At 38.7% G+C, this 26,754-nt stretch overlaps 1 protein-coding gene across 4 annotated transcripts; it reads right to left on the reverse strand.

Moving 5' to 3' along the window:
- Positions 1-1,269: 1,269 nt before the first annotated feature.
- Positions 1,270-24,997, reverse strand: LPAR5 (lysophosphatidic acid receptor 5). 4 transcript variants are annotated; one of them, XM_034410954.3, is made up of 3 exons: positions 19,267-19,577; positions 6,857-7,222; positions 1,270-4,908 (listed from the first exon to the last, which is right to left on the reverse strand). In XM_034410954.3, exon 3 carries the CDS (start codon positions 4,707-4,709, stop codon positions 3,573-3,575), a length of 1,137 nt encoding a protein of 378 aa, XP_034266845.1. In that variant the 5' UTR covers positions 4,710-4,908; positions 6,857-7,222; positions 19,267-19,577; the 3' UTR covers positions 1,270-3,572. The 4 variants fall into 4 exon arrangements, with proteins under 4 accessions (XP_034266845.1, XP_034266842.1, XP_034266843.1 ...); XM_034410951.3 differs by lacking the exon at positions 6,857-7,222 and adding an exon at positions 11,512-11,870; XM_034410952.3 differs by lacking the exons at positions 6,857-7,222; positions 19,267-19,577 and adding an exon at positions 24,862-24,997.
- Positions 24,998-26,754: the final 1,757 nt, after the last annotated feature.

Genomic DNA, 26,754 nt, shown 5'->3' on the forward strand with positions numbered 1-26,754 from the left:
TTGGCTGGCGACAAACCAACCCCGGCTGCCCTCTCCCCCCGGATGACCAGATGGTCCATCTTCCTGGCTGTCTACTCCTACAGATGTTTTTCAACGTTCATCTTTGTTATTTTCAAATTGATGGGATACTCATAGTAACTGAGAAAACTGTGTATTGTAGCGGATAAGCTTCCAAGTCAGGTCTTCTGAAAGGTTCAAAATCCAGGTCTTCTGAAAACTCCTCTAACAGTGAATAAGAGTTGGAATAGCACCAAATGCATTGACCTACATTAGAAATGCTTCTCAGGCCTGTTGAAGGTTACTTCCCTCTCCAACTCTCACCCTAGAAGGGTTCTGAGCCACCAGGTGGCAGTAGAGGAACAAGATTGACTAAACTACTGCACTTTTGGATTTAAGATACCATAGTTGTGATTAAGATTAACTGAAGCCCCAATAGAGTTAGCTTCTAAAGAACATTTACAGGATCCCAGGGGCATTGATGAAATGGTTTAATTCCATGCAAGTAATATGTCCAATCTCTAGTAATTTCATAGGAAGTAATTTTTTTTATTTATTTGTGCTTGTACTCTGCATAAAAGTTGCTAGAGCAAATCTGATATCATGGAGGAAGTCTTAAAATGAATCAAGTGTATTTATAAATTGCAACTTAGAGCCTTATTATGCTCCAATGGTTTTTTAAAATTAGCTTCACTTTTTAACTGAAATAACTGTGGATAAACTGCAATTTAAAGAAAAGACAATATCATTGTGTTTTTCTGTTCTTTATTCTTAATGCAAATGTACTTTTTCAATATAATTAGGGGAAATTTTCTCTAATGCAGTGTCACCTTTGATTCCTATGCTAGATGGCCCTACTATATAGCAACAGCAGAAAAGTTTTTTTTTTTTTTAAACTTGGGCTTCCCAGAAAGACAGGTCTGAAAAATCTAGTCTAGTTGCAGATCCTAAATATGTTTAGCACTGCTTTCTGCCATATCCATGGCTGAAATTAAAGTATTACCTGTTTTTTCCCTCTTCATTATGTTCAGTAATAATACCATAAAAAATCCCATACCATAATTCTGGAACAAGATAAAGTCTCCTTCAAGCCTTTGTGCTTTTGTTACTTCTGGGATTTTTTAATGATTATTTGAGATATCTTAGTAAGGAGGTTCTGCAAATAAATACATAGATTTTTCATATTTTTGCCATGAGTTAACATGGCAGAACATTGTAAGAATAGTAAAAATACTGACATTATGGAAGTCCTTAAGAATAAGACACGCAAGCTTGATGTTCACATTTTTATTTTTGATCAAAATACTATTTCTTCTTGCATAGTAAGGAGAGTTTTGGTGTAGCATATTTGTGAATGTTGCTTTGGTGAGATTAAAGCCAGTTCATTTACATTTTGGATCTTTGATACTATGGCATGTTTATAATAAATAAACCATACTTCATACCTTTTCAGATAATACTTCCAGTGAATATTTACTTGGGAAAATGCATGGGTCAAATTCAGAGGTGGGTTTCAGCAGGTTCTGACCAGTTCTGGAGAATCGGTAGTCGAAATTTAGAGTAGTTTGGAGAACCGGTAGTAAAAATTCTGACTGGCCCCGCCCCCATCTATTCTCTGCTTCCCAAGTCCCAGCTGATTGGGAGGAAATGGGGATTTTGCAGTAACCTTCCCCTGGAGTGGGGTGGGAATGGAGATTTTACAGTATCCTTCCCCTGCCACGCCCACCAAGACACACCCACCAAGACATACCCACAGAACTGGTAGTAAAAAAATTTGAAACCTACCACTGGTCAAATTAAGTATTAAATTAGAAATGGCAGTTTTTTCTCTCCAAAGCATATTGAGAGCATGACAATTTCATACTTCAGAGCCAAAAGTTCCTGGACCTATGCTATGTTGTGGAAAATGGGAACAAATACTTTTTTATTGAACATTATGTTCCATATGCCATACTACCCTTTCATGGAAGATTTAAACAGGCTTTAACAAACAACTTGCATAGAACCTTTTATGGCAGCAAGAGATAACATAGAGAAATACAGTGTTTGCATTCAATGTGAGTACAGGTAGTCCTTGACTTATGACCACAGTTGAGCCCCAAATGTTGCTAAGTGAGACAGTTGTTAAGTGAATTTTGCTCCATTTTACGACCTTTCTTGCCACAGTTGTTAAGTGAATCACTGCAGTTAAGTTAGTAACACGGTTGTTAAGGGAATCGGACTTCCCAATGACTTTGTCAGAAGGTCACAAAAGGTGATCACATGATCCCAGGACACTCTAATTGTCATAAATATAAATCAGTTGCGAAGTGTCTGAATTTTGATCATGTGACCTTGGGGATGCTGCAATGGTCATAAGTGTGAAAAACAGTCATAAGTCACTTTTTCAGTATCGTTGTAACTTTGAATCGTCACTAAATGAACTTTTGTAAGTTGAGGACTACCTGTACTGTGTGTGTGTTTGGGGGAGGGGTTTAATCAGTGGTGAAATGTAAAATTTGTTACTACCGGTTCTGTGGGTGTGGCTCAGTGGTGGTCGGCTGAAAAGGTTGTAAAAAAATGCTTTTAAAGCCTCTGATGATCCCAGCTGACTTGCCTGATCGGCAGAGGTTTATTTTCATTTTAAAAACATTTTTTCTACAACCTCTTCGGCTGAAGAGGTTGTAGAAAAAAACCTTTTAAAAGCTTCTGATGATCCCAGCTGAGCTGCACGATCATCAGAGGCTTTTTTTTTTACTTTTAAAAGCATTTTTTCGACCAAAGAGGTTGTAGAAAAAATGCTTTTAAAAATAATAAAGAAGCCTCTGATGATTGCGCGGCTCAACTGGACATTGCGGGGGAGGGGCAGGGATTTTTGCTACCAGTTCTCTGAACCACCGCCTCTATCGCTACTGGATCGAGCGATCCAGTCCAAACCGGGAGCATTTCACCCACTCTCCACTCTCGTCCATAGCGATTGAAGGTTGGCTGTGCAAAAAAACTCTCATCCCTCCCCAATTCAAATCTTTAAGATACCATTGAAACTTTTCTGAATGCCTTCTGCCTAGCACTGGGCCTTAAATCTATGCTGAATGATGTAGGATTTTTTTATTTGGTTGGCTTTTTATTTTAGGTATTTGTAAACTATTTTTCCAATGCTCAAAAAAAAAAAGGGCCATTCTGTCATTAAAATGTAGTTATTATAGATACAGAAACAGATAATAAATGACTATTTGTATTTCTGCAACAGTGTGATCCATAGATCACCACCATTCTTGGTTCATTCTGATGCCAGTTGCTAAATCAAGTGATACTACACCATTGGGAGCCTGAACTGAACCTGGAAATGAGTGACTTTATCATAAATATCTCATAGTATTCATATGAATATCATACAGCTCTATGGATAGAAAATGGAAAATAAACTTTAAAATCAATATCAGAAATTGTTCTTGAAATATAAAATGCTCTTGCTGTACAGTAAAGGACTTTACCGTATTTAAGTGCATCAAGTCTTCATATTTTGTTCAAATGTTTCTGGCAGTCACTTTCTGTAATGCCAATTCATTCCAAAAGCTTTGATAGTTCCTCCATCTCTATATTTCAGAGTCTTCAATGGAGCTACTCAAGAATATCTTAGGGGAAGCAAATGGCAAGTCCTCACAGGGAGCCATTGAATTCTGAACTGGATATTCTTTACTATCCTGCTTAACATTTGCTGCCTTGTAGAAGCCAGCTTTTGTTGCTCGAGTCTGAAGTGTTCCCATCTCAAAATCCCAAGTTTGGCCTCTTCTTATTCTCTTCAAAGTATTTTTGAAGCCTTCTGTATTGAAATAGTAGATCAAGGGGTCCAGGGTACAGTTCATACTTGTAAGTAGCATAGTGATGATAAGGGCATTGCGCACTGAACCCCGCATGGTTGGATCAGTCTTAATCACGCCGGCTTTTATCATCCCATAGGCTGCCAGGATGGTGTTGTAGGGTACAAAGCAGATGATAAAGATGACCAGATTGACTACAAGCATGCGAATGGTCTTTTCTTGACGCAGGCTCCGCGTCCCACGAGCTCGGCATAGTTTCTGAAAAATTTGGATTGAGCAGACTGTCACAGAGGTCAGAGGGAGGAGAAAGCCAAGAATCTCTGCTAAAATGACCAGACCGAAGATTTTTCCCTGCCACAAGTTATTACTGAAGTTTTCAAAGCACACAGTGATTTCATTTTGTTTAAGGTTAGAATTTGTTTCATTTCCCTTAATACATGGAGTTGTCTTGTGGATTAGAGCAACTGGAACAGACCCTATCAGGATTAGTACCCAAACCACACAGCAGAGCATCCTGGCCACTTTGGGACGCCGGAGGTGGCGCCAGCGTAGTGGGTGGACAATAGCAACAAAGCGATCCAAGTTGATGCACATCAGGAAAAGGCAACTACCGTACATATTTATTTGGAAGAGAGAACCCGAGACTTGACAAAGGAAACTTCCAAAGGGCCATTCTCCCATGTAATAGTAATATATACGGAAGGGCAAAGACATGGTGAAAAGGAGGTCACTCATAACCAAGTTACACATGTAGATGGCCACCACTGACTTGAGCTTCAGATAGTACAAGAAGATCAAGAGGGACGCAACATTGAGACATAAGCCTGCTGTGAAGATCAAGATGTATCCAATCAACTGCAGCTTGTGAATGTCACTATTATTCGGGCATATAGTAACATTGGCAGCTGACATGCCTGGAAATAACCTGAAGGTAAGACTTTGATAGGTCTGTTTAAGATTCTGGAAGAAGCAGAGATTACAAGAGACCAAAAAAGAGCCTAGACTTCAAGTTGGTGCTCATAATTCTATTCCTTAATTCAGATGGTGGTCCTAACTCTTTGACTTGGACTTCCAGGCTTCACAATCCATTCTCAGTCATAGAATGATGACTCTAGAGGAAAATGAGAAAAAGTGCTTTATTATAGCATTCCAAAAAAGAAAAAGCATTAAAGTCTCCAAAAATGAAATGGCCCCTAAATTAGAGTCAGTTGATGTAGTGGCTAAGACACCAATCTAGAAACTGGAAGACTGGGAGTTCTACTTTTTCTTAGGCACAAAGCCAGTTGGGTGACCTTGGATCAGTTATTCTTTTTCAGGCAGTGGCAAACCACTTTGGAAATCTTGCCAAGAAAACTTCAGGGACTTTAATATCTTAGTTTTCTCTTTATTAATTTTCAATCCTGCCATCTCACCATATTCTTCTATTCTTTCTAATAGCTTTGGTCCTGTTTCTTCTGGATCTTCTAAGATAAACACCAAATCATCTGCAAATGCCTGTAATTTATATTCCTCCTTTTTAATTTCTATACCTTTTATCCCTTTATCCTGTCTTATATTTCTATTTAATACTTCCAGCGTCAGTACAAATAATAGTGGGGATAGAAGACATCCCTACCTTGTATTTTTCATAATATTAACCTTTTCCATCATATCTCCATTTACCATCACCATTGCCGATTGTTTGCAATATAACGTCTTAATCATATTGGTAAATCTCTCCCCAAAGTCCATAACTTTTAGTTTCGCCAACATAAATGGCCAGTTCACATTATCAAACACCTTCTGCGCATCGATGAATATCAATGCCATTTGTTTCTCTGGATTGGCTTCATAATATTCAAATGTATTCAAAATTATTCTCATATTGTATCTGATCTGTCTCTTTGGTAAAAAAACAATTTTGGTCTGTGTGTATAAATTTATTTAAAAATAACTTTAATCTTTCTGCCATTATTGAAATAAATATCTTGTACTCTGCATTATTTTTTTATCCATTGCAAGTCTGAGTCTGAGTCACTAATAAGATATTAGTGAAAAATGTTACAGAGAAGCAGAAAAGGGAGTTAACGAAGAAGTTAGATATTCAGATTACAAAGAAAGTAAAATATTTAGGGATTCAACTAACAGCAAGATGTGTTACGATTAAGGAAGATAATTATTATAAACTAATAAAACAAATTGAGACAGATTTGGAGAGATGGAAAAATTTTCTTTAATAGGAAGAATAGCAGCAATCAGGATGAACATATTGCCAAGGCTATTGTTTTTATTCCAAACAATTCTGATAAAATTGGAGAAAAAATATTTTGAAATTTTGAATAAAATAATAATGAAATTTATATGGCAGGGGAAGAAGGTGAGAATCAACTTATAACTGTTACAAGATGCGAGAACCAGAGGAGGGTTCGGACTACCAAATTGGGAATTATTTTACCAGGCAGCAGTGTTAACATGGATAAAAGAATGGATTGTACTGAGCAGTGGTGAAATCCAAATTTTTTTACTATCGGTTCTATGGGCGTGGCTTGGTGGCTTGGCGTGGCTTGGTGGGCGTGGTAGGGGAAGGATACTGCAAAATCTCCAATTCTACCCAATCCAGGGGAAGAATATTGCAAAATCCTCATTCCCTCCCCATTCCTGGGGGAAGGATGTTGCAAAATCTCCATTCCCACCCCACTCTGGGTCCAGCCAGAGGTGGTATTAGACGGTTCTCCAAACTACTCAAAATTTCCGCTACAGGTTCTCCAAAACCTGTCAGAACCTGCTGGATTTCACCCCTGGTGCTGAGAAATACAAGATTATTGATATTGGAGGGACATGATTTGCAATTGTGTTGGCACGCCTTTTTATGGTATGGAAAAAATAAGATACATGGTTACTTTCAAAGACATTATATAATAAATGCTTTATTATTAGTATGAGAGAAAATTAGAGAACAACATTACTCGAAGATACCAGTTTGGCTTTCGACAATGGAAGCACTAATACATCCAAATATTTTTCAAATAGATCATAACTTTGAATGGTTGCTAAGCAATCAGTCGTAAGTTGAGGATTACCTGTAACAGTCATCTGTTATTAAGAATTTTGATGGTGCCCATGTATAATCACAGGAGGAGATGGTGGACTTTTGTTGTCTCCTTTTATGAGCATAAAGCAATGTGTGCTTGATGAAGTCAGGAAGTATTCTCTACCTTGCCTACTTTAAGCATTTCCCTCCATGCAGAAACGGGCAGGAAGTGGTCTTTTCCCATCTCCTTCTGCAAGAAAACTTGCACCCTTCCAGGTGCTTCAAATGAAATGTCTGCTAGCACAGCTTTTACCAGCTTTCATCAGCCTGCTCCTTGGTTGAAGGAAAAAAGCAGACTTGCAGGAAATCCGGATGGAGCAGTTAGGAGCACAGTCCTTGCTGCTTAGATCATGTACTGTAAAGTAGAAAAATGAGAGGCATTGAAGCAGAATCAAGCTTCCCAGTACTGCAGATATTATGTATCAAAGAAGGAGGCGAGTTGGGGGTTTGTATCTTCAGGAGTTGTTAGAATGAGACTGAGGAAGCTCTGATCACTGGGGTTTCCATCAATTAGCAGAGGCCAAAGGGTGAAGTCCTGCTGATTTGTTGTGCTGGCAGAGAACTTCAAAACGCACGCCAAGAACGGTTGATGACTTAATAACCTAATTAGAAGCCTTTGGTCTGTCCCAGTTATTATCTAGTGTCATTTACCCAAGAGAGCATAGGTTAAATCTGAGTTTTTCTATTACATGGCATAATAATGACTTGATATTATTCATTGATTTTTTAAATAGTTCACAATTTGATGGGGTTTAGACTTAGTTTCAGATCATCTGTAGGGGCTAACAAATCTAAAAGCTTTCCTGATCATTACATCTGAAGGTTCTCCTTCTACCTGTTCACTGGATGGAACACAATTCTGCTGAAACTCTCTTCTTCCAGTGAAGATTACTGGTTGCCACAGTGACATGGATCACTGAAACAAGAGAAGATTGGTATTATCTCACTTAGTAACCTCCTACTGAACAGAACCTGGAGATCTTCCACTTTCAGGAAGCTGACACCGATAAAAAGAAAGTAGAAAAATTGGAATGAATCATGAGGTAAAGCCAACTTGAGGCATAATGGTAACAGGTGGGAAGCAGGGGTAAGCAGCACGTCACTTGTCAGTACCCCTAAAAAGCTTTATAAGCAATGCAGTTTAAGATTTCTTAAGCTATATTGTATGTCAGGTGCAGAGGTGGTATTCAGCAGGTTCTGACTAGTTCTAGAGAACCGGTAGTGGACATTTTGAGTAATTTGGAGAACCAGTAAATATCACCTCTGACTGGCCCCACCCCATCTATTCTCTGCCTCCCGAGTCCCAGCTGATCGGGAGGAAATGGGGATTTTGCAGTAACCTTCCCCTGGAGTGGGGAGGGAATGGAGATTTTACAGTATCCTTCCCCTGCCATGCCCACCAAGCCACGCCCACCAAGCCATGCCATGTCACGCCCACCAAGCCACGCCCACAGAACCGGTAGTAAAAAAAAATGAATCCCATCACTGGTCAGGTGTATTTCAAGCAAAAAGGAACTAGTTTGAAAATCTCAGAAGCAAGGTTGGGGCTGGCAATTAACTTGGGGTGAGGCCACCCTTTCATCACCAAGTACTTTAAAGTGGGTCCTTCTTTACGTTTTTGATCCTCTTTATGTATGATATCTTGATGTAAGAAAAATCTGGCTGCCATTTAATGGAATGCCCATCTCTTATTTTGCAGAGTTTTGCAAATGCTTATTCTTGTTTCCAGGCTCAGTGATTACCCTTCAATAAGCTCTATCCATGTAAGGTACACGGAGAGAAGCTGGTTTGAACGAATCAGACCTACCTACTGCCCGGGTTAGAGTGATCCTTGAGGAGAAGGTTAAGAGATTGAAGGAAGGGGGCATATCTGCACCATTCTAAAGTGTCCCATTGACATAGGGCTAATCCTAGTCCTTCGGAAGCACTTGACTACAACACCAAATGAATGCTCAGTGGAGCACAAAGGTTTGCATTCAAGGTAACTGCTGCTTAAAGGGGAAAGCACTACTTTAAAAGTGGAATAGCTATGGATTACTTAAGATATGGGTTGGGCATAACATGGCTACATTGTGCAATAACATAGCAAAAAGAGGCCTTTGGGCCAAAATTGTGGAGCTAGGGGCAGGTAAAATCTTTATTTTAAAAAAAGTTTTTTGAATGTCTTTTCCAGAATATAAGACCAAAGGAACAACCAAATAAGACTGACCCTGAAATATCCATTTGCTTGTTAAATAGTATTTTGAGATATTTGAATTTTTTGCCCAATCCCTGATGTTTATTATGAGATACCTACAATGGCATTCTCTCCTTTCATGCTATTATTTGGGCATTAACTGTACATATCTGCAAATTTTAATTGGATGTCAGGAAACCGAATTGCATTGTTACTATTCCATATTATTAAGTGTGAAGCATCCTGTGTAATGGATCAATAAATAAGATTAAATGAATGAGAAGGATTCTCATTCACCAGTGCCCTATTCAATATATCAATCATCTCAGGAATGATCAGCCAAAAACATTTGCATGGGTTGGTCATTTATGTACAGATGTACTATATCCTTGGAAAGGTGGAACTGCACAGAAAAATTTCAGTAGTATGAAAACAATCTTGGACATCAGGAATTTACATTTCATCAAAATAAGCAGAAGAATTAATGGTAAAACAACAATACTGAGAGCAAGCAACTTAGCTCTGTTGCCTAAAAGTATCTAGAACATGGCAGAGGTAACATTTAAAACAGGTCTTAATGAATAATCAGATTGGCACTTTTAACAAATACACTGCTGTTGCTTTATGTGATTTTGTAATAGCCTTTCCCCATGAATGCTTGATAAGAAAAATAATAAGAAAAAAGGGCATTGGGAGTATCTGAAGGATACTGAAGAAGATGCATTGAGGCAAGTATATCAGCAAGGCTTACTGAGTATTGGAGAGACCAAAATGGCCTACCAGAAAGACCAAATGAAGAGAAGAAAAGAGACATGGAAAGACAAAGCCTTATCAACCTAGAAATGAGGAGGAACTTTCTGACAGTGAGAACAATCAACCAATGGAACAACTTTCCTTCGGAAGTTGTGGAAGCTTCATCACTTGAGACTTTCAAGAAAAGATTGGACTGCCATTTGTCAGAAATGGTATAGGGCCATGATGGCGAACCTATGGCATGCGTGCCACAGGTGGCACACGGAGCCATATCTGTGGGCACACAAGCGTTGTCCTAGCTCAATTCCAGCATGCATGCGCACACTGGCCAGCTGATTTTCGGGCCTTCTGGGCCCACCGGAAATTGGGAAACAGTCTCGGGGGGGGAGGCTGTTTTCACCCTCCCCAGGCTCCCAGAAAGCATCTGGAGCCTGGGGAGGGCAAAAAACCCGGGCCTACTGGGCCCACTGCACCATCATGTGTCAAAAGCATGGGGAGCATGGGGGGGCGGTCACATGTGCATGTGCAGGGGGTGGGGTGCATTGAATTATGGGTGTGGGTACGCACGCATGTGACCCCCCCGCGCTCCTTCCACTTTTGGCACGCGATGGCAAAAAGGTTAGCCATTACTGGTATAGGGTCTCCTGCTTGAGTGCGGGGTTGGACTATAAATTCCCTTCCAACTCTGTTAATCTGTTATCTGTTACATGGCCAGTACATTAAAAAAATTGTACTTGAGCATCACTTAACACCATTGGCACTGACAAATTCACCATCGGTCTATGGCAAAAGATAACTGTACTTGGAACAGCTTACATCCTGCAATGATATCTCTAACACAATCAAACATCAACATCTGCCTATCCCTGGTCCTTGGGGAGGATTCAATAGATGGATAAAAATGCCAAATCCAATCCAAACATCTGGCTGACTGTATGACCAACCATAACATTAAAGTTGGCAAAGGTTTTCAAGCTGTGGAACATGTTAGTAAAAAAATAACAATAAATCCCAGAAACCAAAGCTTTAACGATACAAAATTGACTGCATTTGAATGAGCTACTTTTGTTTTAAACTCTCTCATAATCCAGTGTGAAAAACCAGAATTTATATAATACTCTGATGTTCTTTGCCCACATTTTTCCAACATAGCAAAGCAGCAATAAGGAAGCTGTACCTTTGTTGGATTTTTGTTTGCCCCGCAGCAGTACAAGAGAAATTCTGTCCAAATAAAAAGAGCAACTATCTCTGAAAAAAGGGTTTACTAAATCTGAGCAGAATCTTTTTTAAATTTTGTGCACAAAATTCTCTATAAGTATGAATATTTCACATTTTTTACCTCAGAATAATCACTACTCATTTTTCACAACTGGGATGCAGAGAGCAAAATCAGATACAAGATGCAATCAGATACGATATTGATCACTCACAGTACAACTTAATCTCTACTCATACATATGTATCTTCTAATCTCTAATTTAAGTTTGATTGTAGAAACCATATCTCAGACATGATCACACACAAATGGTGGAGTGTTGGTTTGGGCCAGATGACAAATTTTGGTCTGAGGTTTCTATTTTGAAGGTTTTCCTCTTTCCCAAACACCCCAATTTCCTGATTAATTTATTGATGTCAAAAAGGTTTAACTTTCATTTATCAGCATCAGATTTAATCCTGCACCCATTTTCTTTCCACTCCATGTACTTTACCTTTACCTTTGTGTAGGTTGGTGGAGTTACAGGCTTTAAATTTCTTCTGTTTAATGCTTGCAATGACTGAAGAAATGTTGGTTCATCAGCAAAAATTCAAAGAAACATCCAAGCAGTAAAAGAATGTGAGGCAGGTGGCAACAATTCTCAGTCCTACAAACTTCCCTCAATCTGTCCAACTCTACTTCCTCTCTGATTGTTTCCGCTTCTTCCTTCAGATGCATCACTTCACATTTTTGTCTCCATTCCATTATTTTCAGCCTCTTTTTGTAATGCAACTAACTAGGTTTTGGCAGGAATGTTCATTTCAGTAGCTAGTAAGCCATTTTTCATTAAGGCACGAATGAGAATGAAAGAAGCAGCAACTGTGGACATGTGACAAATAAGGAAGTAGGCTGGTTAAAACTCGTATTTACTGTCCCCACTTCACATTTCCTCAAATTTCTACCTTACCTCGAGTAGGGAAGAATGCAGAGCAAAGCAAAAAAATTAATCATTAACCAATATCTATCAGCAACCCTTGAGATCTGTCTTGGGAGTGTTCCCTAGATGGATATGTCACACAAAGCCCGGTACACCAGTGTTTCAACTTTTACACTGCCTTTCTATGGTCTTTCTGAAATAATGTGCAGTGTTGTTTTGCACTTAAGAACTTTTCACATCTTGTATCTGTAATACCTCAAGATAGCATTATTTCCTTTATTCAAATAGCGAGACGGCTCAAGATGTGCTGTGGCAGATAACCCAAACAATGATAACCAAATCCAATTTGGTTAGAGTTATAATATGGAGACCTAGACTCAAATCCCCACATGCAGTACATATTAAGAAAGTTTCAGTGATCTTGGTTGTTCATTTACATGCTAAACCAAGTTCAACCAAGCACATGATGGCCTTGAGTCAGTGGTGAAATCCAATTTTTTTTTACTAACGGTTCTGTGGGCGTGGCTTGGTGGGTATGGCAGGGGAAGCATACTGCAAAATCTTCCTTCCCATCCCACTCCAGGGGAAGGATACTGCAAAATCCCTATTCCCTCCCCACTCCTGGGGGAAGGATATTGCAAAATCTCTATTCCCACCCGACTCTCGGGCCAGCCAGAGATTGTATTTGCCAGTTCTCCAAACTATTCAAAATTTCTGCTTCCAGTTCTCCAGAACCTGCTGGATTTCACCCCTGCCTTGAGTGCTGTGTGAATCCAGACTTTGGCTTTGTTTGCATACTGCAGTGAGCCATCATTTAATATTGACTAAATTATAGATGGTTGACTATATGCACACCATAAACTATGGTTTATAAACCACAAGGCTGTGTTCATACAATACGCCAAACTAAAACAAAGAAGCCTGTTGCAATATTTCCAGGATCAGACTCAATAAAGATAATAGAAGTTAAAGCTTTAAATATATTTCTTTTTAATTATGATAGGCATTCTATATTCACTGAATATTCAAGGTAGAAGCAACGAGAATGGTGAGGGTGGCTCCTTATATATACAAGGGGTGGAGCTAGGAATGGGAGTGATAAGTTATGAATACATTAAAGTCCAAAGAATAAGTTAACCTCTGATGTTCCATATATACATTATTTACACATTGGAGAATAAGGCATTTACATCTGACAAATCCCCCTCTAAATGCCGGTTCGTTACACAACACCAATTACATTCTGATTCAGGACAATATAATACATATAATTTAGAAGTTAAATATTTGTGTTGTTTAGAAGGTAAGGGTTTTGTTAATATGTCAGCTAATTGTTCAGAAGTATCGCAATGTATTGCTTTAATGAATCCGTCTTGAGACAGTTGTCTCACATGCTTAAACTTTATATCAATATGCCTGGACCTTTGTCCAATTGCATCGGATCTGGATATTTCAATGGCCGCTTTATTGTCTTCATGCATAATAAATGGTAAGGTGGGTTTCTTCCAAACATCAGTGATCAGATCATTGAACCATACAAGGTTATTTGCAGCTTTGGACAAACAAACATATTCCGCTTCTGTAGTAGAAGTGGCTACTAGTTCTTGTTTACCAGTATACCAGTAAACTGGACAATCATTCAATAGAAAAACATAACCAGAAGTACTCTTTCTGCATGATGTATCACCAGCCCAATCTGCATCAGCATAACAAGTAATTTTTGGTTCTCTGTCATTATTGGGTTCCAACATTAAACAAAAATCTAATGTACCCTTCAGATATCTTAGAATTCTTTTGACAGCTTCCCAATGATACAAGGTTGGTTTACTAACATATCTTGACAATAGATTGAGAGGTAATGCAATATCTGGCCTAGTCCAATTAGATATATAAAGGAGTGAACCTATAACTGATCTGTAAAATGTGTTGTCTTTAAACTCAGGGGAAGATTCATCAGTGTTTCTAAGAAAATCAGTTTGCATAGGGGTGTCACAGGTTTTAGCATTATTTAAGTTACATTTGTTTAGGAGTTCGATGATTTTATCTTTCTGTGTGAGTTTGAATCCCCTTTTAGTTTTGTTAATTTGCACACCAAGGTATTTATTCACTTTACCCAGAGATTTCAGTGAGAAGTGTTCATTTAACTTATTTACAAAGATTTCCCTGCTCTCTTTATGCTTTCCAATGTATAAAATATCGTCCACGTAAATTAATACAAATTCAATATGATCATTACTCTTTTTTACAAAGAAACAGTTATCAGCAGTGGTGGCGTTGAAATCCATGGTCTTAAGTACTTTTACCAAGCAATCGTACCATCTTTTGCCGGATTGCTTTAATCCGTACAGACTCTTATTTAATAACCAAATTTCGTTCTTATTAGTGTATTGACTGTGTGGTGCTCTTACATATATTTCCTTATCTAATTTTGCATGTAAGTATGCGGTCTGTATGTCATATTGGAATACGTCCAGATTGAGTGCAGATGCTACTACAAGGGCTGTTTTGACACTCTCTGTTCTCACTGTGGGTGAATATGTATCAGTATAGTCTTCTGGATATTTTTGTGCATAGCCTTGTGCAACTAGTCTAGCCTTGTATAAGGTATTGCCTCCTTCTAAGTTCTTAATTTTATAAATCCACCTGGTACCTATAATTGTTTTATCCTTAGGTGCGATCGCAGGTGTGAATACATTTAATCCTTGTAAACTTTCCATCTCTTTTTCCATAGCTAGTTCCCATTTTTCTCTTTCTTCATGTGGAAGTTTCAATACTTCTTCATATGTATTAGGTGTTATTTGTTCTCCATTCATATGCATTATGTAATCTTTGTATTTATTTGGTATTTGGTTTCTATTGTTTCTAATAGTTCTTTCAGGCTTGCTATGGTTATCATGCAAATATCTAGCTTCCTTTTTTGTTAATGTGTCTGTCTTTATTTTATGCTGACTATTAGTCCAAGTTTTGGTTTTGTTCTTACTTTTATTAATATTTTGATTTTCTGTTGTTCCTTCCTCGCAAGATATCGTATCTTTACATTTATTAGGAAATATTTCATTAAGGTGCAATTTTGACCAATTGGCCTGTTCATGGAACACAGCTGTTCTGGATACTATAAATTTGTTATTACTATCAATAAATCTGTACCCTTTGGTTCCAGTTTCGTATCCCATGAATCTTAATCTCCTGGATACGTTTTCTCCCTTTCTCCTCAATTGTTTAGGTATGTGTACGTCTGCAGTGACTCCAAATATGTGCATGTGTGATAATTTGGGTTTTCTATTGTACATCACCTCATATGGTGTCTTATTCACAATACTGGACCAGGTTCTATTTTGAGTGTAATTCGAATAATGTAATGCCTCTGACCAAAATTGTTTGCCTAAACCAGCATCCTCTAATGTGCACCTAATCATGGTTTGTAGTGTGGAATTTTTCCTCTCTGCAACTCCATTTTGAAATGCAGAAAAAGGATTGGACGTGAAATGTAACATTCCTCTATCCTTTAACCATTGGGAGAATTCTTTAGACATGAACTCACATCCCCTATCTGTCATAATTTGCTTTATTCTGATATTATGTTGTGTTTCTATACGTTTGTAGAATTCCTTAAATTTCTGAAATGTTTCATCCTTGTGCTTTAATGTGTAAACAAAACCATATCGGCTGTAGTCATCCACTATTGTTAGGAAGTAACGTTTTCTATAGGTAATTGAGGGACTTAATGGACCAACTAAGTCCATATGTACCAAATCAAAAATATTGTTAGTTGATCTGTTAGATTTTTTTGGTCTGGGACTGGTTTTTAGTTTGGTGGACTTACATACTGAGCATTCCAAATAATTTTCACAATTTTTTATTTTGACACCTTCTGCGTGTTCAGTCATTTTTTGTACTACAGGAAAGCTTGCATGTCCTAACTTCCTGTGTAAGATGTGAGCACACTCATCATGAATTGGTTTACCTATTTTTGGTTTCTTTTCCTTGTATGTGTTTTTGTGATCATGAGTTATTCTACACTCATCATTGTCACTGTTACTGACATTTTCATCATCTGCTTCAATACAATCTTCCATATTTGAATCAATGTTATGTAAACATCTTTCTTTAGTTATCAGATAGGGTAGACCTCCTTTTATCATTACAGTACCTACATTTGTTTTGTTCTTTTCTATAGTTGCTTTCCCCTTTGAGAAAACTATATTGATATCAGATTCTCTGCTTAATTTTATGGCACTTAGTATGTTGTGAGGTATTTCTGGGATTAATAATACCCCCTCTATTTTCCCTAGACCAGGCAAGGTCACATTTCCTTTGCCTAGTACTTGAACCTTTTCTTGATTAGCTACCTTTATCACAAACTTATCTTCTATAAATGAAGATAATATACTTTTGTTGTTGGTGGTGTGATTTGTTGCACCAGAATCAATAAGCCAATTGTTATTCTCATCCTGCTGTGTTCTGGTGCTGTCTTGCTTATTTAGCCCATTCAGTGACCCAGATTTCCTCTCTTTTGAATTTTCTCTACCCCCTCTACCTTCTTTGTAATTTGGTGGGCTTCTATATTTGTGTCTATCTGTGGAAGATTGTCTGTAATTATATTTGCTCCTATATTCTGGTCTATGTCTCTCTCTTGAGACTTTGGGGCAGTCTCTTCTACTATGTTCCCTGGATCCACAATTGTAGCATCTAAAGGCCTCATTATGTTTATCTTGAAAGACTACTTTCCTAAAAGGTTTGTGGTCTGTTTGGTTACTGGATCGATTTTTTCTTGAATTGTCTTCTGCTATCAATTTGTTAGATAGACTTTCTATGGATAAATATCCCAAATTAATGGTATCTAAGTGTGACATAAAGCTATCCCATGATGGATCAAGTGAATTGATAATAACACTTTTCATTGTTTGATCTGAAATCACTTCCCCCCTCAATTGTAGCTCAGCTCTTATTTTGTTTAGATTTATCAAATGCTCACTTATAGAAACCCCTGGTTTTACTCTAGAGGAAAAGAAATCCTTAGACATTCTTGTGGTTGTAGCTACGCTATCGCTGTGAAATAGATTAAACATGCATTGAATTATTTCTGATACAGTTAGGTTTGGTTTGATGCTATGATACATTGCAGGAGACACGCTAGATATTATTATGAAAAATGCTCTATGATGTAAACAATCTATTTTTAAAGTCCAAGGTCTTCTTGGAGGGCTAGTTATAAAGAATAGTAAATTTTCTTTCATGAAAATAACCTGAAGCTGTTGATACCACTCTTGTAAATTAATGCCATCAATTCTAAGTTTTGGGAAGTCACTGGGTAAGTTACCTACATTATTCTGTCCATTACTTACAACCTGGGGCAGTCCATGATCTCTCAAGTGCAGGAAATTACAGAACGGCATTGGGATGCTTGCAATGAGTCTGCGCGGTTCTCTGGCCAGTTCAAGTCCTTCTGGGTCGTCTACGTAGTTTCGCACATGCGCGTTGTTCATTTCTTCTTTGGTGGCGTCGTGGAAGGTTCTCTCCCTTTCAGCTCTCTCGATCCGCTCCTCCTCAGATGAGTCGGTCTCTGGCTCGGTTTTTGGGGTTCTGGTGGTGGTGACGGTTCTTTTCTTCTTTTTGTGTGCGTTGGTATTCGATTTTGTCTGTGGTGTAGGGCGAAATCGGCATGGCTCTCTGGGCTCGGGCGTCGTCGCTTTCGAAGTCAGGATGGGAGCGTGCAGGTCTTGAGTCGCCGGTTTGATTTCTTGCTTCTTCGTAGATGTCTTGGTAATTTTCAGTCTTGGCCCAAAAGCAGCAAAAAGCGTTTTCATTGCTGATTTTACTTGAGATTTTGTTAAATCGTCTTCACTTTCTGATTTTGGATCATCTGAAGAGTTTGAGACTTCTTTCTCACTTTCTTCGTCTGATAGTGTTTTTCGCGCCAGAAATTTTGAACTGAGCGTTTTGATTGGCTCTGCTCCATTCTCTTTTGAAGTTCGTTGAAACCAAGATGGCTGCCATTCAAAATTTCGCGCGGGATCACATCTTTTCTTTTTAACAACTATTTTCTCAGTAGTCATCTCACTTACGATTTTTTGATCTTTGGGTTTTTCTTTAATGACGTTTTTCTCTCTCGCTGCTCCGCTGTTCTTTAGCATCTCCTGGAGGTCCGCGATGAGACTTTCATCATTCTTTTGGCTTTTTAGTATCTTTAATATCTCTGACCTGAGTTCGTTATTTTCTATTTCGATTTCTTTCTGGTCATTATTTTCACTCATTAGTTCTTCTTCTTCAGTGGTGTATTCTTCGGATTCTCTCGAAATCGCATTGGTGGATTCGTTGATCATCTCTTGATCAGTTTCTATTTCTTTGCTGTAGGCCCTGGTGTTGGGCCTATCTTTCTTGGACATTTTTAATTACTTATTGAGTCAATTAACCATCCTCTGCTACCAGCTTGTTGCAATATTTCCAGGATCAGACTCAATAAAGATAATAGAAGTTAAAGCTTTAAATATATTTCTTTTTAATTATGATAGGCATTCTATATTCACTGAATATTCAAGGTAGAAGCAACGAGAATGGTGAGGGTGGCTCCTTATATATACAAGGGGTGGAGCTAGGAATGGGAGTGATAAGTTATGAATACATTAAAGTCCAAAGAATAAGTTAACCTCTGATGTTCCATATATACATTATTTACACATTGGAGAATAAGGCATTTACATCTGACAAAGCCAAAATTTTACTTCATGTGACATGTATAACAGATTGAGATGGAAGGAAGAAAGAGACTTTCTTAGGATTCAGTCTTAATCTGTTTTACACATACTCCCAAAAATGTTCACCAGTCTCCTTCTGCCTGTAAGGGAGACCCAACCTGGAGCTGTTTCAACTGAGCTATTCCTATTTTTCCCCAGTCCTGCTGTAGAGGTAAATAGTCAATCATTGTATGATGATTATACTCTTGTCACTGTCCTCTGTTCTTCTACTTTGCATTTTATGTTCTAATTCTTAAATTAACAAGGTGCTTTAGAACAGGGGTCTCCAACCTTGGCAACTTTAAGACTTGTGGACTTCAACTCCCAGAGTTCCTCAGCCAGCTTGGCAACTTTAAGACTTGTGGACTTCAACTCCCAGAGTTCCTCAGCCAGCTTGGCAACTTTAAGACTTGTGGACTTCAACTCCCAGAGTTCCTCAGCCAGCAAAGCTGGCTGAGGAACTCTGGGAGTTGAAGTCCACAAGTCTTAAAGTTGCCAAGGTTGGAGACCCCTGCTTTAGAAAACACATCTAGGCAGGACTAGTTCCTTCTCTGCATGAAGTATTCCATTCTGAATCTTAGAGGTAGGATTTAAGAAAAATTACCACTTAATTTGACTGTTGTAATGATGGCTTTGCAAGACTGAGCTCCAGCCTTAAAAATTAGTGTTTCAATAATCATTTTCCTCTGCAGGATGGTTACATCATCTTCCTGTTCCAAACAACCACAGGTGCTTCTGCTCTTCTCTCCAACCACAGTCCAGACAGCCATTGCATGGCTACTGGCTTTCCAGATATTGAAACACGCTCATCAAATGAACTAGAGGAGTTGGGGCTGAGACACAAAGGAGGAAGCCAAGGCTCCATGAATCCCATGAGCAAGAAATGTTCTTGGGAATGGCATGTTTGCAGGTGAGGGAGGCAGATGCAGACAGGGACAAAGGCTGAAGCAGGGCAGAGTGTGAGGGAACAATTGGTCCATGAGCTAATAGGGAACTGCACAAGCCATCTCAGCCCCCAGTGCCTAGAGACAAAGCTAGGCAAATCATTCAAAGAGATGCTTTACTTTAAGTGATGTGCCTCTCTAGATACCACAAAACCACAGCTACCAAAGAGGCCTAGATATTTCTACTTTGAGACCATGGGAGGACACAAAGCAGCTGCACTATATATTCAAACAGCTGCTTTGCGACCTTAAGCTGTTCCAGAAGAGTGATTTGCTCTGAAATGAAGGACCTTGCACAGCCTCATAGCAAATAATAGCAAAGACAACTGGATGCAAATATCAGAGTATTATATTTTTATTTCTTGTATACTGTATACTGATAATTTGGATAATGTTCTTGACTACTGTATTAATAGATAGATAGATAGATAGATAGATAGATAGATAGATAGAAAGATAGATGATAAATAGATAGGTAGATAAACAGGTACATAAACATATATCTTATAATAGTGATGGCATGGAAACGTCACACGTGTGCACACATGCTCGTCAGGGCTGTGCTCTGGAAAAGCTGAACTTCTGGGTCCTAGCGCACATGCGTGCCCGACGATCAACTGGCTGGTGCACATGTGCAGGCCGGTTTATGGCACTGGCTCATGCACGAAGGGATCACGCTCCAGAAAAGCCGAACTTCTGGGTTCTGGCACGCATGCACCCCCTACAATCAGCTGGCCAGCGTGCATGTACACAGCAGTTTTTGGCACTGCTGCACACGTGAAGGACAGCTGATCATCCCGCACGCATGCACACCAGAAACCCAGAAGACAAACAGGCAAGGTTGCATGTGCCGGGCGACATGGCTTCACATGCCATTTTGGGCACATGTGCCATAGGTTCGCCATCATGGTCTTATAAGTTTATAAGCTACTTAGAGCTTTATAATAAGTATATGGGAGAAATCTGTGGACGTTCCCCTGGTATGAAAATGCTTATCATTATTATTACTTTTACTACTACTATTCAATTGAAAATATATATTCTCTAGGCAAAGAATATTACACTAACAAAATCTTTTGCAACATTTCCCACTCTATGAACAAACCAAGCCATTAAGATAATATATAAAACTTGATAAGGTAGCCTCAACATCTAGGCATCAGGCTTCCTACATCTATTTACAAAGAAAGCTCTTGGAAACTCTATAAAATCAGAAATGAGGGGGCTAGAGGAGCACTAGGTTCCAATATGTTGGGGCCATCAATAGAAGGCCTGCATTCCACCCCATGAACCTCTTCTCATAGGCTGGGAATCTGAGCAGATCCCTCTTGATGACTTGACAAGACAAACAGACTAGGCAGAGCCTAACATAACCCTGTGTTGCTCCTTGCAAGGACTTAGAGGCAATAATTAACACTTTGTAATCATTTGAGAGCCTTTGTACAACTTTGTGTTCAGTGGTGGGTTTCAAAAATTTTTACTATCAGTTCTTGGATGTGGCTTATTGGGCATGGCATGGCTTGGTGGTGTGGCTCGGTGGACATGGCAGGGGGAGGATACTGTAAAATCTCCATTTCCTCCCCAATCCAGGGGAAGGATACTGCAAAATCCTCATTTCCTCCGAAGAGCGTTCAGAAGCTGCAGCTGGTGCAGAGTGAAGCAGTGCAGATAGATTTGGGCCCCCCAAGAATACCTCCTATAACATCACTGTTTTGCATACAATTCTTCTGGGTACAATTCTTTTTTTTTTTTATAGTCAACATTTTTTATTGAATTATATAGTATTATAAAATACAAAATAAATAGAAAAGCAGTGGGGGAGGATGGAAAAGAGAAGTGAGGAAAGATAAGAAAAAGAAGCATTGACTTCTAACTCTCTCTGTTATAGTAAAATAAGGCATTAACATCAAATCACAACTTTTTGCTTTTTCATAATAATATGAACAAGCCATTTCTGTAAAGATCTATCAGTCTAATCTGTAAAACCCAAAGTCAGATTTTCATTCTTTTCCACATCAAGCACAAAGTTCAGAAGTGGTCTCCATGTGGAAACAAAAGTACTTACCATATTTTTCAGAGTATAACAGGCACCTTTTTACCCCCCAAAAGGGGGTGAAAATTTAGGTGTCTTATACACCAAATGTAGCCCTGCCCACCCACTGGCCCCCACCCTTTGGCTTCTGCCTCCCAGAAGTTACCTCCTTGCATGCAAACAGCAAGAAAAAACAGCCCCATTCAGCTTTAGCCTAGGCTAATTAGCACAAGTTGATTAGATCGGCCTCCCAACTCTCAGCTGATTTGCTCTCAGCTGTTTTGCACAGGCTCTTTTGCAAGCTCTTGTTTTGCAAGCTCTTTGCTTGCTGCAAACAGTTGCTGGAGCAGATTTTTTTTTCCCTAGCTAAAATGAAACTGAAAGTAAAGCAGGCTCTGCTGCAATGTGAAAAAATGAGGCAGGGAGAGAGATTTCTTTTTCTTTTTGCTCACCAAAAAAGGTAGGTGCAATCAGTGGGAAATTTAGGGCAAAAGAGGAGAGTTCAAGATTTTAAAACACAAAAGAAAAAAAGCTCTATTTAACTAGGGAATTGTAATAATTGAGATACTATTAATTGTATATTGTGTTGAAAGCAGAAATGGTTAAGTTGTGGTTTGGAGGAATATATGGGGGAAATTATTTGGTTTATTATTATTGGTAAATATAATTAGTAATTGATTTGTAAGAAATTAGATTGCATGGAAATAATTGGAATATTCATGTTCATATTGATTAATATACAAAAAAGATAGTTATAACTAATTGATTTATATAAAAATGTTGAATTTGTATTAAACAATTGTAATATTAAATAATTAACCAATGTGAGGATGGATATAAAAATAGATGACAATGGGAAGGGGTATAATATAGAATAGAAGGGGAAAATTGAATTTGATTAAGATTAGAGATGAGAATGAAGGGTAATATTGGGTTTTTTTTAAAAAAAATAGATGAGGAATAAATATGGCAAAAAGGAAATATAGAAATTGTAAATTTAATTGAAATGACTAAACACTGTTTAAATTTGTGAACCAGCCAAATACTCTGTTCAAAGAAAATACATTGTATGTGTGCTTGTCTAAAAAATAAAAAAAAACTTAAAAAAACAACAACCAAAAAAGATAGGTGCGTCTTATACTCCGAAAAATACGGTATGTTCTTTTCTTTAATCAAAGTAGTCAATTTTGCCATTTCAGCCAATACCATTTCAGGGTGCAATTCAAGGTGTTGGTGATCATCTTTAAAGCCCTTCATGACATAGGTCCAGGTTACTTCAGGACTGTCTCACCCCACTGCAACTGGCCCATACCACTCATACCAGCAGTGGAGACATGCTGCAGGTCCTGTCAGCCTGATTATTCTGGCTGGTGGGGTCCAGGAAAAAGGCCTTTTTTGCTGCCCTCTGGAATATCTTGCCCTGCAATGTGAGGTTGGCCCCAACCCTCTTATCTTTTTGTAAAGGCCTAAAGATGTGGCTCTGCCAGTCAGCTTGGGGCCCCAGTGAGGAAACAACACAATGGAGGTAAGTGATTGAATAATAACAGATCCCCCCTCCACCCCCACTCTCCCCATTTGTCCTTGTCTTTTTTTGTCTGGTTTTAACTTTTAGGTTTCACTGTAAATGTATCTATAAGACGCCCAGGGTTACCCTATGGTGAGATGAGTAGCCAATAAGTTTTATAAATAAATAAGCAAGCAAGCAAGCAAGCAAATAAATAGTGTTGGGTTTGGTGACCAGTGCAAACTCTGTAACTCTCGTCTCATTGAGTAATAAGAGATTCTTTTTGTTGGCAACCTGGCCATTGCTATCAGAACCAATTTTAGTTTCAAGGCTGTCTTCAAAAGCAACAGTTATCTTGCTACAAGGCTTCCCAGTCCAGGCAAAGCTCTAAATGGAGCATCAACCAAAGTGTACAAGCTGAAGATCAAGCATATTTCTTCCTTTCCCTTTTGTAATATAGTTGAAATATAACATCTGTACTTAAAATCACAATTCCTTTTATCTATTTGTCCTATTGAAAGTTGCCATGAGGATCGCATGAAGGTAAGTAGAATTTCACAAAACCTAATACTGGCATGCAGGTCTCCCTCACTATCTCCTTTCGCTTTGTAAGTCTCTTTTTTTCTTATTTCGCTTTCTTTCTTTTTCTAATATCTTCTTGGGAGATATATGTTTCATTGCCACCTCTACAACTTGAAATAAAACAGAAGTATTATAACCAATTTCATTTTAGAACCTTCTTTCTTGAGCCAGTATGGATCTAAGAGATCTTGTTTCTCAGGATTATTGTTCTTTTACCATGACATTCCTTTTCAGGTATACTGATTCATGGATGTTTTGAAAGGCTCACACTCCCCAAACTTCTATCTTTCCATGGACATTCACAAGAAGGCATCCATCTGGTGATGGATTTCTGAAATGCCTTTATGAAATTCAGAAGCGAAGAGAAGAATCTCTCCACCCTCTATTGATTCAGAGCTAAATTATATTTAAACATGAGGGCTTCATTTAGTTTTTACTATTAATATTTTTTGGCAGACTGATCCCAACCTAATGAGTCCAAATCTTTTTTTAAAAAAATTGCTAACCCTGTTGTTAGGCTATTCATTCAACATTAAAGTCTATAACTAAGCATTATTTGGGGTGAGTGGAAAGAACACTTCCTCCCTCTCCTGAATCTAGGTTAATAACTTTTATTGAAATAATTTTATCCTTATATTTCCCTTTACAACATCCCTGTTTAATTATTTGTGTATTTAGGTATCATTTTTCAAAACAGAAGATTTTTTTAAGGCATCTTATGTTTAAGAATGCCTAAAAAGTTCAGTTTAAAATAATAGGTTGAAATTAATTCATTCTTGATTGGAGAACATGTCTCATCACCACCCTGAACAAGTGACTAATCTATGGTAAGATTTGAACCTGAGATGTTCTGTTTCTTCCTTCCAACTTTTAGCCCCCCAGTTATATCACTCACCAAAGACAGTTCTTGCATTCCTGCTGGATGCCTTCCAAAAGAAAACATGAAAAGAAGTGGCAACAACAAAACATCCTGGTTTCCAGATACAAAAAGGTGCTGAATTAATTCGCTTTCATCAACAGTTAACATGAATCCCCCTTGACTTGCCCTAAGCCTGAACATTAATGGTAAGCGATACATTTGTTGAGTTCCCAGCTTAAGTCTATTGTGCTCTGAATTCCATGCTCAGATTGTCCTACCTCTTGGGTTCTTGAAGTTCTTTAAGCAGTAAAGTTATGCTGTTGTAGTAAAGCATGGGACTGGGAGTTGCACAGCCTGGTCATAGCTCCTTCAGGAAAGGAACAGACATGCTCAGGCTTCCTGAAGTCCTTTTCTGATCTGGCAGCAGGTAAAACCAGTCTTATGGGGTGTGTCAGGTGTGCTAGGAGCTGCAGATCCAAACAAGTTTCTGGGCCTACCTAGTAAGAATATTTAAAAATAATAATGATCAGCTACAATGGCATATGGAAAGATATCCCCTGACATTTCATGGATCAGAGTAATTTCCTTGTCTGGAGACATTATTCTTTTCTCCACATGAATTGCTGCACTTTCTCTTGAACAGACTGCCTGACAAACAACAATCCTAATTATTTATTTATTTATTTAATGAATTAATGTCTATTGTAATGCAATCTTGTGACCCTGGTTCAATGTCACAATGACACAAATTATAGCAATGTACAATCCAAATTACAAAAACAAACCAAAGCAGGACAGAAATATAGTAAGAACAACTAAAGGTGCAGGTGATGCTACTGAAAGATTCTTCAAAAAAGCTCCATTTTTAACAACTAAAACAACAATCTGGGAGCGTCTGGGAAGGTCTCAGCAGGGAGCTCATTCTATAGATCAAGGCTATGTGGAGAAGCAGTGCCTTCTAGCTTCAGCTCTTCTGATGTCCCAGAAATGTAAAACAAGGAGACCCTCCCTACTTGCTCCAATCTGTTGGAGGAGCCAGTCCCATTAGTGCCCAGGTGCCAAGTCATGGAGGGATTTATAGGGAAACAGCAGCACTTTAAAGTTACATTTGGAACTGAACCTGTAACCAATGTAGGGCCTGCCACACACATTTAATATGCTTCCAACATCAGGGGCTAGTTAAAAGACAGGCCACCACATTCTGGGCTAATCACTGCAATTTCTGAGTAGTCTTTAAGGTATCCCCATGTAAAGCATACTGCAGCAGCCTATATGAATGGTGATGAGAACATCAATTATTGTTGCTAGGTTCTCCTGCACCAGCTTAAGGATGTGTTTAAGCTCTGCTAGCCATAGCATTCACCTCCTGTTCAAATGGGAACCACAAGTCCAGGAGGATCCCTACATCAAAGACCTACTCCTCTCCATCCATGAATAACACCAGTATCAAAGGAGAGCCCTGCTATACAGGTAAACCTTGACTTACAACCATTCATTTAGTGACCATTCAAAGTTACAACAGCCTCAAAAACATGACTTACAACCAGTCCTCACAATTATAACCATCACTGCATCCCCACAGTCACATGAACAAAATTGGGTGTTTGAGAACCAACATGTATTTATGATGGTTGCAGCACGCCAAGGTCACATGATTACCATTTGCGACCTGTCCAGCTGACTTCCAACAAGCACAATCAATGAGGAAGACAGATTCGCTTAGTAACCACCTTAACTGCAGTGATTCTCAACAACCGTGGCAAAAAAGGCATAAAATTGGGTGCCACAGACTTAGCAACCATCTTTATTAGCCACAGAAATTTTGGTCCCAATTGTAGTTGTTAGTTGAGGACTACCTGAACAAAGAGCAACTCCAATTTCCTTGGATTCAGTTTGAAACTGTTCTCTCTCCAGACCATCAAGGCCCCAAACCCCAGGAAAGAATATTGGCAGTACCTCCCTTTATTACCCAAGATAGCAATGTGTAGTATACCGATTATTCATAGCTCAAATTGTCATCCTATGATCTGTCCCCAACAGTTTCAAATAAAAGTTAAGAAGCAGGAGGGTGAGGACTAATTCCTGTAAAGTAAGGGTTCGATAGGCTGATCTCACTTCCCTCTTTACAGCAGACTGAAACCATTCATAGGAGTGGAACCAGGGGTGGGCTG

Source organism: Pantherophis guttatus, chromosome 2 (assembly GCF_059756535.1).
Source record: "Pantherophis guttatus breed Tessera chromosome 2, ASM5975653v1, whole genome shotgun sequence".
NCBI classification, from domain to species: domain Eukaryota; kingdom Metazoa; phylum Chordata; class Lepidosauria; order Squamata; family Colubridae; genus Pantherophis; species Pantherophis guttatus.

Coding starts and splice junctions, on each gene's coding strand:
- LPAR5 (XM_034410952.3), bottom strand. CDS start 4,709: ATGTCAGCTGCCAATGTTACTATATGCCCGAATAATAGTGACATTCAC.